Consider the following 12,612-nt stretch of genomic DNA (forward strand, 5'->3'; position numbering starts at 1 on the left):
GTGCACAGATTAATGGGCACTCATCAAGCTAGCACAAGTCTAAATAGCAGTGAAACCACTGTAGCACTGGATAGCAGAGGCTGGGCTGTGCACAGTACAAACCTGCCTGAAATCAGAAGGTATTTACTCTGCATAGGTCAGCTATGCCTCTGGTGCCATTACCGTTCTACCACAGCTAGACTGCAGACTCCTGGTAGCTTGGTGACTAATGAGGGAGGAGAGGGGAAAGTCTGAGCATCCCACTGGGACTTTGAATCTCTTGGGGGAGATGGCTGGAACATTTTGTGAAGAATTAACAGGAGATAAGCAGGGAAGATGAAGGAATTTTAGAACATTTAAGCCTTTTTCTTCTCGGGCCACACAGGTCTTGCTGGAAATCTCATTGCTAGAAAAATTAAGCTGTTTTAATATTTAATGGCAGCAATCAGATTTAAACATTACTTTCTCTCTTCATACATACACTGACCTCATACTTTCTGTATCTATGAGTGACCAATTTCGTTTATTCCTCAGAAAGAAGAAAATGCTACTACTAATATGGTTCTAGTTACTTCTGAGGACCATCTTGTGGAATGCCCTGGAACAGACGGTAAATATGAGTAGGGAACAACAGGTCACTTCAGTATGCTCCTTTCATCTCACTTCCACAGTATTTATGAAGGAAGTGCTCCTGTCAGCGTATTATTTCAGATGAGGAGCCAGAGCAAGGATTTTTCTACTCAAACATGGGGAATCATATGAGTAAGCCCCTGAAAAGAAGTCTATTGACAAGGGAGTCCTGGCAGGTAGAAAGTAAATAAGTTACTCTTCAGTACTTTAAACTAATTTTAGGTAAGGATGTGTGCATGCGCATGGTGGGAAGGAATTAACAATGTCCATTTCTAAACAGAACATATCTGAGGAGGTTAATTTCTCTAATAAAATAGCATGAAAGTCAATGTCAAGGTTGATCGGCATAAAAACAATATACTTATACAGCTATCTCACATACACAAGGACTAAACTTCAGTATTGCAGTCAGGCATATTTTTCCTTTCTAACAGATGAAAAGGGGAAGGGAGTGAGTGGAAGTAGTTTACAATTCATAGTTACGGCACGTGCTGCAGCATATACAACATAGTGACAAGGCACAAGAACATGAAGCAACTGCATTTAATGTTAACTTAATAGGTTACATGTTCATTTAACCAACACTCCTCATCACCACCACTAAGATGGACACATTCAAAACACAGAGAGGAAGGAGACAAGAAATACATTCACCAATAGCATAGAAGATAAGCCCTTCGAGGAAGAGCAGCTGCCAAGGTAGATTAATTTTAGGCCTACAAACCTTGGCAGTTCACCTTTTACTCACAAGTTACACATGTTTTAAATCTTCTCATGTGCATGAAATAGCTTGATCTTTTGTTGCCAGCATTATTGTGCCATAAACTGGTGACCATCTATCAACTTCTCCAGCTTTTGTATTCATTTACTAGCAAGGAGATTCATTACACCTTCAGAACAAATGGAGGCATATGCGCGTACATACACAGTATAGGTGTGTGTGAGAGAGAGATGTTTATGCAAACAATTCTGCATTTGATCTGCTCAGTTTAATATACTTCTATACAGAGTTAGAATATCAACAAACAGAACAAAAGCTCTAGTAGCCGTCAAATCAAAGTGGCACCGAACGGAACATCAAAACCAAGATCAGTACCTTGCAATATACAGCTTTGGTGACAATTTGGGGCGTGAGGTGTGTTCTGTACTAGATTTCTATAGCAGATTTCTACATTCAACTCTCTGGAAGATAAAGGGAGCTGAGGTTTTTTACAGGGCAGAATAGATTTTTTTTTTTTGCGACTTCATTGCTGTGGTGGTAACAGATCTTTTAAATAGCTAATATGGAGAGAAAGCTAAGTAAAGTGACTTGCAGCAATTCTATTTTGCACTGTAATCTTGTCAGATTATATAAATGGAAATGATTTGGAGAAATGACATAAAACAACCTAGTGCTGCAGGAAGTGGTGATGACAATTCCACAGCTACCACTTTTCTCTTAGATTCAGTACTAAACCATTTCTCCCATGTGGTGTTTGGACTGCAAACTCCTTAAGGCAGGATCTTTGTCTGTAAGGTGACAGAAACACCACACACACGGTATAGACATAATAAGTACATGGCGCTGTGGGGCACTGTAGGAATGGGGATGCATATTTTTCATGTCAACTTTAGTTCTTCATGCATGACATTTTACAAGCCATTTTATTAATGTAGATCTAGTCATTTCTCAAAAGGTAGAGCAAGAGGCACCATATCATTATAATGCTCTCGGACTGGGGTTGACCGAGGGAGCAAAAATTAACATGCTCAAATATTGGGTTTTGAATCCTCTAAACCATCCAGTTCCAACCTCTGATTCACTTTCAGTCAGACTGCATATATATATATATATATATATATATATATATATATATATATATATATATATATATATATATATATATATATATATATATATATATATATATAGTCAGAATAAGTCAAATTCTAGTCTTAATGAAAAGCATTTGAACACATTGTTGAAATAGAGCATTCCTGTTAATATGGCAGAGCAGTGACAAGTAAGTATCCAACGAACATCTGAAATATATTTACATTTCAAATAGAAAAAAATGGGTTCTTTTATTATTTTTATGGGTTACACAAGATCTGCATTTCAGGTTGATGGATCCTCACTGCCTTTTACTGAAATGCAGTGCATAGAATGGGGCATCTTTGCAAAGTGACAATGCGGCTGCTTAGGTGGTCATTTCAAAAAGGCCTTATAAAAGCCACCATCCTTAAAGTGGTTATTAACATGTGGAAAGGGAAGTCAAGGAAACATTAATATTTCTTGAGCACTCAGTGATATACAAAACACATGATCTCTGCCCCAATAGGCTTACAAAACTTAGTTTAAGAAAACCAGAATGAAGACCATTCACTGAGAAGAAACTAGGCAGACGATAATACTCTGTACTTACTTAGCAATTATCATCTTCACAATCATTAACTAAACCTCGGTATCCCAGTGAGATGAGTAATTAAGCAGTATTCCTATTTTAAAAGGCAAGAAAATTGAGGCACCAAGTTTGTAAGACCGTGGCAAAGCTGATCCTGTAACAAAAGAGATTCCAATTCCCGGGCCTGTGCTCAAACTGCTGGATTACCCCTCTGTCTAGGATTGTTACAGAAGGGGCACACAAAGTAACATAGGAAGTAGGAGGTAGATATAAGAGCATGAAGTCAGCCGGAAGTGGTGCAGGAAGAAAAACCAGACCAGAGACCAATGAGGAAAGGATGGTGGAAGATAAGAGAATGAGAGATATGGGAGAAGAGAGGAGAAACAGGGCCAAACATGTAGAGTGGAGGAACAACAATTAACATGTAAGCAAAACATTTATCACTGACCACCCTCTTTAGGGGAAAGGAAACAGGGACAGAAGAGTCTCTGTGGCAAAAATCCATTCAGTTATTCTTTGTAGGCACTCATTGCTCATTCTGCAAATTGCTTTGATGCTCATACATTCCCATCCTTGATGCATGTTTTCCTTGTTAATATTTAATCTCATGTATCAAGCTTTATGTTAGAGTTACAACAATCAATTGAGACTGAACACATATGACAGAATAAAAAAAAAAGATCACTGAGTATCCATCTCAAAAACTAGGATTAGCCAGGGCTTAAAGAGCCAGCTGTCAGCTAGCTATAAACTCAAAAGTTGCCACTTCAGAGAAGATAGAAATGGTTAAAGCTGCCCCAATTTCACTGGACTGGAAAGAAATACCCGTAATTCCTGGCTTCTGTCCATAGAGTGAGTCAATCGTAAGAGAAACCTGGTTAGTAAAACATCTTCAGAAGTCCTGGAAATAATGAGGGGGCTTACTTGTTATTGGTAGGTCCTGTCGCCAGCACATCTGATTGCAACTTTGGGAAGAACCCTTGTTCGTATTTGCCTTGACCGATCTTCATATCAAGTAAGTGTGGGTGGATGGCAGTGTGATCAATCTTAATTAGCCGCTGTTCAATGGATTGGGCTGCAAAAGATATGCATACATATATAATTACTTTAGTGTCCTAATCTAAAGCATGCGCCACAGCAGGGAACTTAACCATGCTCTGATTTTGTGCAAGTTCTACAATGAATTAATTGACCATTTTAGTTACAGCAAGCAGTCAACTTTCTAAAGCATGTGTATATATATATTAATGTAGAGAAGGACTTGCATGCATCTTGAGGAGTTCCCTCTCCACCACTAAATTAGAGACAATTTTCCTTTCCCCCACTCCACACAGCCCCAAGACCAGCTCTCCCAGCTGACTCTATGGGAATGCTCAAAGGAAAGAGTTGCTATAGTGGAGTGATGAGAGGAACACAACTGTCACAGTGTAAGCATCCTCCTTCTGCAGTACTTCTCAGTCATGTCAGCTGGGGAAAATTAACACCCAGAGTGTGGCATCAACAGAGTTCTAAAACTGAAGTGCAACACTAGGTTATTCAACCTATTGGCCACTCTACAGAGCAAGGAATGGAGTTCATGAATACACAGACTGACAGCTAATGACAACATTTTATTTTGCGGGATGAGCAGGAGCAGAGTGTGATCACAAGAACCTCTCTCACATGCTTCATTTATGAAAAATGAGGAAATTTTGTGCTGTTATTTCATTTAACGTCACACTAACAGTTATTAGTACATGGATGGGTCTGTTATAATAATTCTTTAGATCTTGGAAAACTGACAAAAATGAAACAAGCAGGCATTTAGTGCAGACTACTGGTAACAAATATATATTTGAGGGAAGTGCCCCTTTTTGTTGTTGCTGAAAAAAGGAACAATCACTTAACCTGGGTCAATGGGTCAGATTTAACGATCTTTAATCATTAAAACTTTTTATTCTAAGACTAGCTCAGTCACCTAAACGCTAGCAGTGCTGTGTTATTACACCAGAGGCCCAGGTTGTATTCTCAGTCTATTTCCTTGGGCAGGCAGGACCTAGGCGGCCATACTCTGGTCTTGAAAGTGTCCTCTGATTACAAAGTCATTCTCCTGAATCTAAATAAAAACAGTCACGGATAACCACTTCTGAAGAAAGTCCTATCCAACCCTCATAAGGATTAAGGGACGTTGGTGACTACCAGGGGGCCTGAAGAGTGGGGAGTGTAATGAAGGGGAAAAAAAATGAGGAGCCCTCAAGGCTATGACAGGGAGGCAGAAAGACTCACCAGAAAACAAAGGGTGACACTGAGGCCCCATTGAAGTCAATGGGCATTTTGCCATTGGCTTCAATGAAGTCAGGATTTCATCCCAAGTCTCCAGCAAAACGGGACCAAAAATTCCAAACCAGTTTAATTTATTGAGTCACAATAAGCAATGAACATGAATGGAGAAATTTGTATTTGCCAAACACTACTTTGATTATTCAGCTCTCCACAGCCACTACACTAAAGTAAATTTTTTTTTAAGTCAATGACTCTAAAGATGAATAAATATGCAAGATGGAGAAATTACAGCTGTGACCTAGACTATTTTGTGAAGAGCACATCCCACAGCCCTTATCCTACTTTAGAGAGCTGTGATGGAATGGGTGCTGATCTTCTGGTATTTTGTTATTAGAACGTTTCTCAAACTGGGGGTCCCCATCCAAAAGGGGGGAAGGTAACAAGATTATTGTAGGGAGGTCATGAGATCACAAAAAATATTGCCAGGGAGAGCTGGGAGAGAAAATGGGTACAGCAGCCTCCACTTTCTGGCCACCCAACTCTGAAGGCAGCGCTGCCGCCAGCAGCTGCACAGAAATAAGGGTGGCAATACTATGAGTATGTACAGTAATTTACTATCACTTTGGGGGAGGGAGGGTTGTCACAACCTGAAATATTTCAAAGGGGTGGGAGCAGCAAACAAAGTTTGAGAACCTCTGTATTAGAAACTATTTTTTTTAATATTAATTTTCACTTAGTTTTAGTGTCGTCTATCGTTGATAGCACAAAATACTGGGAGGCACAAGAACAGAAGATTAAATGCCCTCAGATTAAACTCTGAGGGTTCCAGAAATAGCTGGTTAGAGAAACAAGTGATTGGTGCTGGGTTCACGATTCATGTGACCGATAAACATGAAGGAGACTTGCTATTACTATCATCTTGCTGCCTTTCACGATAGAGAACATGAGGTTCCGGTGCCACAATATCAACAGAAATAAGCCGTTGGATAGATAGCCGACCTGCAAATTAGAACGGTTTTTAAATCAAATGAGACATTCCTACTGTTCTTCTATAAGGTAGGAGAATGCTGAGTTTTAGCAAGAGTTAAAAAGCTTTATATAAATAAAAACACATTTGAAAGTAATTTCTCTAGCATCCTAATAGTTTTAGGGATACATTTCCAAAGTGATATGGTGGAATTTAGCTGCACAAATTCCCCAGACAATGGGTGCTGCATGACTAAATCCCTGTGTAGGACTTGGGGGGGGGGGGAAGAGAAGAAAGTGTGCACTGTGAATGTAAAGAATTTTTAAAAAGCCTCTCATGCACTGCACATTGAGGAGTGATACGACATCACCAGAGCAACCAAAGGCTCAATTCGTAACTGTTTCTAGTAACATTTCCCCATTTGATTCTTGGGCCCCTCACCCCACCCAAAACAGAATTTGTGATTCAGTCCCTTCAAAGCTGGCTCCTAATGAGAGTAGATGGGGGGGTGCTGCCCCAGACCTAGGCTCAGGAACTCAGCCTTTTTACCCAGTGCTGCTCCTGAAAGTGGCTGCCCGTCAGCTTATCTGAGCAACACCAAAAGCTGTTTGAAGTCAGGAAAAGACAGGGACCACAAAAATCTCAAACTCGTTCTAAAATCCCATGAAATAAAGTCAGGAAGGCGAGGAGGGCGGCATGGGCTTACTCTCCCTACATCTTCAGTGTTTAAAAAAAGCTTCAGTAGCGAAAACAGGGCTACTACTAAGTACTGCTTTCACTTCAACAAGCCGCTCGTCTGTCTCTCAAATGGCTGAGAATTAATTTGTTTAAAGGTCTTCATTCTCTCCATTGTACCCTTGAATTTTATTTTTGAAGTTGAGCACTGACAGCTCTGGACATACCTGCTTCTTTTAAAGTGCTGCATTTCTGGTATATAGATGTCCGCAGTGCAGGAGCCCTTACGTTATACAGTCTAATTTTCTCAATTCTGGAGTCAAACACCCGCAGAAACGCGTCCTTCTCTTCCCACTGGGACATAATCTTATTATCTATGAAGGTTGCAAACATCTGGGTTTCAATGAAGTGTGAGAGGAATGGCAGGTAAGGCTCAGGCTGGTCCGACAGAAAAGAAGCCTGCAATAAGGGATAGTTAATTAGTGCCGGATCCTTATTTTGTGTCTTGACACTTATTAAACAACCCCCTCCTATGCTATAGAACAGAGACAGAAAAGACCTACTACTTCATGTATCCAAGGGTTCCCAAACATACTCACAGCGTGGATCCGGACATCTTTCTGATAGCTACAGCAATTACTTGTGTGGAGAAGTATTTAGTGTACTATTTAGCGTCTTTTAGCGCAATTTAGCATCTGGAAACAGGAAGAGCCAGCATCACATGACATCATCTCCCTCTGGACCACTATCAAGCGCATACAGTTTGGGAACCTCAGATATCCTTTGTAAACACAGGCGTGTGCTGACAAGGCTAATTAGCACCCACCTACTACTGTATCTATTAGAGACAAGGAAAGAACTGTTTGCTACATGGATAAAGGTTAGGTGACGCTCCTGAATGCATCTATGCAATCTCAGGTTGTAAGGAAAGAGAAGACACCAAGCCTAGGATTTTTAAACCTGACTAAGGGAATTATCTGCATAACTTCAGTTAAAATTGAGCTTGGTGGCTAAATCCTCTACTCAGGTTAGAAAATCTCAACCTGACAATCCACAGAAACAGACAGCATCTGTAGAAATGCTAGAGAAATTAGCCTAGTTGAAACACTTTTTTTTGCACAGTGGAACAGACAACTAACCTTGTGACAAATACTGATAAGCTAAACATATTAGAGGAAGCATTTCTATTTTTTGTCAAACCTGACAAAATCATCTTTTCATTTTTTCTTTGATGTTAATCCTCCTAGTGTCATATTTAGCGTAGGATTTGGATATAAAAAACAAAGCTGACGCTATAAGAGCACTATTTCTTACTTTAAAAAGCCACACTGAAATAAAGTGATGTGAACAGTCATTCTATGTTTCTTTTACTAACATGTCAGATTTTCCTCATCCACTCCCCACCCTCTCTCAGCCTACTTCTAATTCTTCACAACGGTAAAGTTACAATGCCAGGAGTCTGACATCATCTCTCTTTCCATAGTTTGATACTGCGGAGAAAAAAAAATTGTAAGTTTCACTGCAAAGCCGCTTAAGAAAAAAGGAAGTCTAGATGGAAAGCAAGGGAAGTACTGCTTTAAAAAAGGTCACAAGAGGATTTATATTTTAAATTTCATGAATGCACCTATTCCCACAGTATGAGGTGCTTTTATATCACTACGCTTTGAACAAAGTCACAGGTAATGCTCCATCAACTGCTTAACCACCGGCTAGAATTATATTTGCATCTGCAGGCCAGACCCTCGCTGATAGCTCCATTGAAGTCAATGGAGCTATGTCAATTTACATCAACTGAGGTTCTGGTTCTGTATATCAAAAGGCACAGGACTCTCTGTGGAGTGGATGAGCGATGAATAAATAACTAAACTGTAGCTATTTCACCCAATAGCAGTCAGCAAAACCATAAGGCTCCTGGTTGTTTTTACTTTGTCAAAGTTTTGCATCTGTTCCCTGTTTGTCAGCCATGACTCCATATCCTGTGCGGCTTGAATGACGAAGGACTCATAATCTGCGAACATCTGAGTGAAGCGGTTGGCAAAGACCTCACGAAGCTGCACATTTAGTTTATAGTCCCTCAGCTCCTCTTCTTCGCACTGCAGTTTTACGTCCCTTTCCTTCTCTGCCATAGGAGCTGTGATGGTCATTTTTTCTACCGTCACTCCCGTCCTCTTTGCTAGAGCCTGCAGACGGGCGATGGTTTCATTGCCTTTTAGCAACTCATACATGTTGATGGTGTTACTGGGTATATTTCCGTTCTTCTTGTCATTGACCAAGTCATTAAGGACAAGATTCTTGAGTTTGGTGGCACTCTCACTGCAGTGCAGGTTACCCTCCGGAGGGATTCCAAACTGAAGGAGAACCTCAGAGATTTCCTGAATAAACTCCAGTTTGTTCGGGAACTGGGGAAATTCCTCTGGCAGCTCTATGAAATGATTATCAATATCCACAAAGCACAAGTTAGCCTGAAAGACAAAAATAATAATAAATAAATAAATAATAAAAAAATTACATATACATTTTTGAAAATGGGAAATTGGCTCCAAATTTATTTCTCAACCTCTAGAAAATCATCCCAGATCTTAGTTTGTGTTTTCCAACTTGATTTTTAAATGAACTAACCAACCAACCACATATCAAGAGTGAGGAATTATTCCGTCGCCAGCTGGTGACATCCCTTCTTACTATATTTATTGGGTTTCAGTGCTACATAAGAGCAGCAGCCATATAGGAAAGTGACTTGGAGTCCACTAGCATATGGCCTTACTGAAATAAATCTAGGGACTAACTGATGGCAATACTTAAAAATGTGAGACTTTATAAATCAAGGAGGTAGATGTACCTCCTTAGTTCCATGGGGGGGTGACCATGGTCTCCTATGTGGAAAAGGGATTGGGGAGTATGTGGTACAAAGGAACACCCCCTCCCCGCACCGCCCAAACACTGCCGGAGAGTCCCCCCATAGGGTCTATGGGGGTGGGGGAGGGGAGAGAATCACACTGCTTCCTCTGCCCACATGAACATTAGCCACAAGAGTCAACGTAGCTTCAGACATTAATAACTTCTCTGAGGATTCTCCCTGGCAGCCACTCCGCCCAGGGGCGCCTCTGGAGCTACACTACCAAGAAGTGGGGGTGGGGAGAGGATCCTGCTGGGATCAGAGCCACAGTGGGGAAGTACAGGGCCTCCATGCAGACCCTCGGGGACCTGCCGCATTAATAGCGGCATTCCCATTGAGGAACAAAATTTGATTCCCGATGCGTCATGCAGGGAAATTTCCATGAGGATTTCCCCATGGAAATTTTCTATTTCCCCTCACACAGCTTTTAAAGCACAGGGATGATCTTGGGCCGTGGATTTTAAAACTGTGTGCAGTTATCAGTCTACTCTAGTAGACACTTTATTTCAGAAGCTTCATAGGGAGAAAATCCTATATATAAATTAGTTACACTGCAAGTGCACCCTAAGGAATAATGGAACAATGAAAACAGTAACTGATTTTCTTCTTCTGAACTACAGCTTGCATCTGAAATTCACTGCCTGTGAATTCACTGTGCTGAATAAAGCAAGTGCTAAAACAAATCAGTTTCTCAAGGGTACTGTGTTCTAAAATGTTCCAGCCTGACATAAAATCTACAGAACAAGAGACCTACATATTCACAGGGTAACAGAAACATGTCCTTGTTAGGCTTTGAACTGATATTTAATTGGTTACCAAGACTCCTTTGGTTTCTCTAGTGCATCCTAAATGTCCACTCCATTTCTAACAAAATTATATTACTGTATATATTATTATAGGCTAATCCCCAAACCAGGTTAAGGAAATTAACTTTTCTTCCCCTTTTCTGAAGAGTTAATTTTCAGCAGGAGAACATTCAATGCAACAACAAACCAAACATAAAACCAAACCCCTAGAGTTACTTCAGAAAGTATTTTATTTCAAGGACATGTCTGATATTAATTACGCATGAATCCTTTCTATGATATTAAAATGCACTGCTTAAAACCATGATGATAATGCACTATAATAAAGTTGGAACACATGCAAATAAAATTATTGCTCAGTATAAAGCAATCTACTTTTCTTAACGTATATATTTATGAAACGGTTAATGACCTGCAGTAGCACAATTCTTTCTATGCTCTTAGCTCAAAGACGGTCTTATCTATCAATATTGCATTTCAAAGGCTTTTTAATTTCTGCTCTGCATACGATTTACAAAATTTTAAAATGAGATTTGGGTTCAGAAATCCCTTAGGGTGTCCTGCTCACTTTCCTCTTCAAAAAACATCTGACGATTAAAGTAAATGCAGGGAGATTAGTAACCTTAAGAAGGCATGATGGCCAGTTGTTAGAATTTTATCTCTAATGCACAAATGGTTTATATTTAGACCAAGGGCTTGAAAAGCTGGCCCTTGGCCTGAACAATAAAGGAATGCTAAAGTGAACAGTATTTCACCATCACTCATGTGTTAGAGGATTTTCTGCTTGTTTTTTTTTTTAATCTGCATGAAGCCCAGATTCAAAATCTTCTCTATTAAATTCAAGGTTCTCCCCACCCCCTCACATAATTGTTATGACATACTGTATCAACCATGTACTATAACCATTTTTCAAACAAGATTAACCATTGCCCACATATAGAATGGAAGAACATAATAAAGCATCAAAAAATAAATACCCTTTAATATAGTACTTCCCCAAAATATATGGTACATATTTAGAAAAAAAACAAAATAATAGCTCTACAACTGTTTTTGGCACTGTATATAAAGTATATTTATATCTATCTTTTATAATAGTTGGAAATGCCAGCTGTTAAGTTGATTAACAGTTAGTTTTTCCTCCCAAATATTACTCTCTATACTGGAGACATTTAACATGGCATACCATTAGTATTACCAGGCCACTACATTAAGATGTAATTGTGCTCTCCTTAGTTATCAGATAAATTAAGACAATAATTACACTGTATTAACACAACATTATTGAAAAGCATAGCTAGATAACTGCTTCGTGTTTAAAACACAGCAAGTTTCACATGGTTAGGACACTTCATTTAAGAGAAGACTTATTGACAACAACCTTATTATAATATGTAAAAGATCCAGTCACTTCCTTTTAATACTAAACAAGGATCTTTATTATAAAGCAATATCATCCCAGCACCATTTCTCTGCCTCCAGTTCATTGCAGAATTTCTGCCTAGAACATTTCCCAGCCCCATTCCTGCCTGGCTTCTTACTGAAGTACACAACCTCAAGCACTTAAGGAACCATCTCTTGGTCACATAGAATATATTAGGGTTGGAAGAGACCTCAGGAGGTTATCTAGTCCAACCCCCTGCTCAAAGCAGGACCAACACCAACTAAATCATCCCAGCCAGGACTCTGTCAAGCCAGGCCTTAAAAACCTCTAAGGATGGAGTTTCCACCGCCTCCCTAGGTAACCCATTCCAGTGCTTCACCACCCTCCTAGTGAAATAGTGTTTCCTGATATCCAACCTAAACCTCCCCCACTGCAACTTGAGACCATTGCTCCTTGTTCTGACATCTGCCACCACTGAGAACACATGAGCTCCATCCTCTTTGGAACCCCACAGACATGTTTGTACAGTATCTGGTACAATAGCACCAAGGTGACTAGGTGTTACAGCAACACAAATAAGTCAATTTTTTTCTAATTTATTGCGAAGGGAAATCCATATAAAGCCTATT

The 12,612-nt window shown here is 39.8% G+C and overlaps 1 protein-coding gene and 1 long non-coding RNA gene across 7 annotated transcripts in view; one reads left to right on the forward strand and one right to left on the reverse strand.

Annotated features, from left to right (window-relative positions):
* LOC120409580 overlaps window positions 1-576 on the forward strand; it is a 75,635-nt gene extending 75,059 nt beyond the window's left edge. Inside the window, exon 3 of the long non-coding RNA XR_005601357.1 lies at window positions 514-576. This is a non-coding gene — a long non-coding RNA (uncharacterized LOC120409580). The remainder of the gene's footprint in view (window positions 1-513) is intronic.
* The window catches only part of DENND5B (DENN domain containing 5B), a 179,637-nt gene that overhangs the window by 48,591 nt on the left and 118,434 nt on the right, over window positions 1-12,612 (reverse strand). For 4 of the 6 annotated variants that reach the window (XM_039547898.1, XM_039547879.1, XM_039547906.1 and 1 more), the window contains 4 exons: window positions 8,823-9,359; window positions 7,125-7,356; window positions 6,168-6,254; window positions 3,918-4,068 (listed from right to left, as the gene is read on the reverse strand). In XM_039547898.1, coding sequence (XP_039403832.1) covers window positions 3,918-4,068; window positions 6,168-6,254; window positions 7,125-7,356; window positions 8,823-9,359 — 1,007 coding nt within the window. The remainder of the gene's footprint in view (window positions 1-3,917; window positions 4,069-6,167; window positions 6,255-7,124; window positions 7,357-8,822; window positions 9,360-12,612) is intronic. The other 2 variants (XM_039547920.1, XM_039547912.1) reach the window with 1 other exon arrangement.

The sequence above is a fragment of the Mauremys reevesii genome, linkage group 1 (genome assembly GCF_016161935.1).
Source record: "Mauremys reevesii isolate NIE-2019 linkage group 1, ASM1616193v1, whole genome shotgun sequence".
In the NCBI taxonomy this organism is placed as follows: domain Eukaryota; kingdom Metazoa; phylum Chordata; order Testudines; family Geoemydidae; genus Mauremys; species Mauremys reevesii.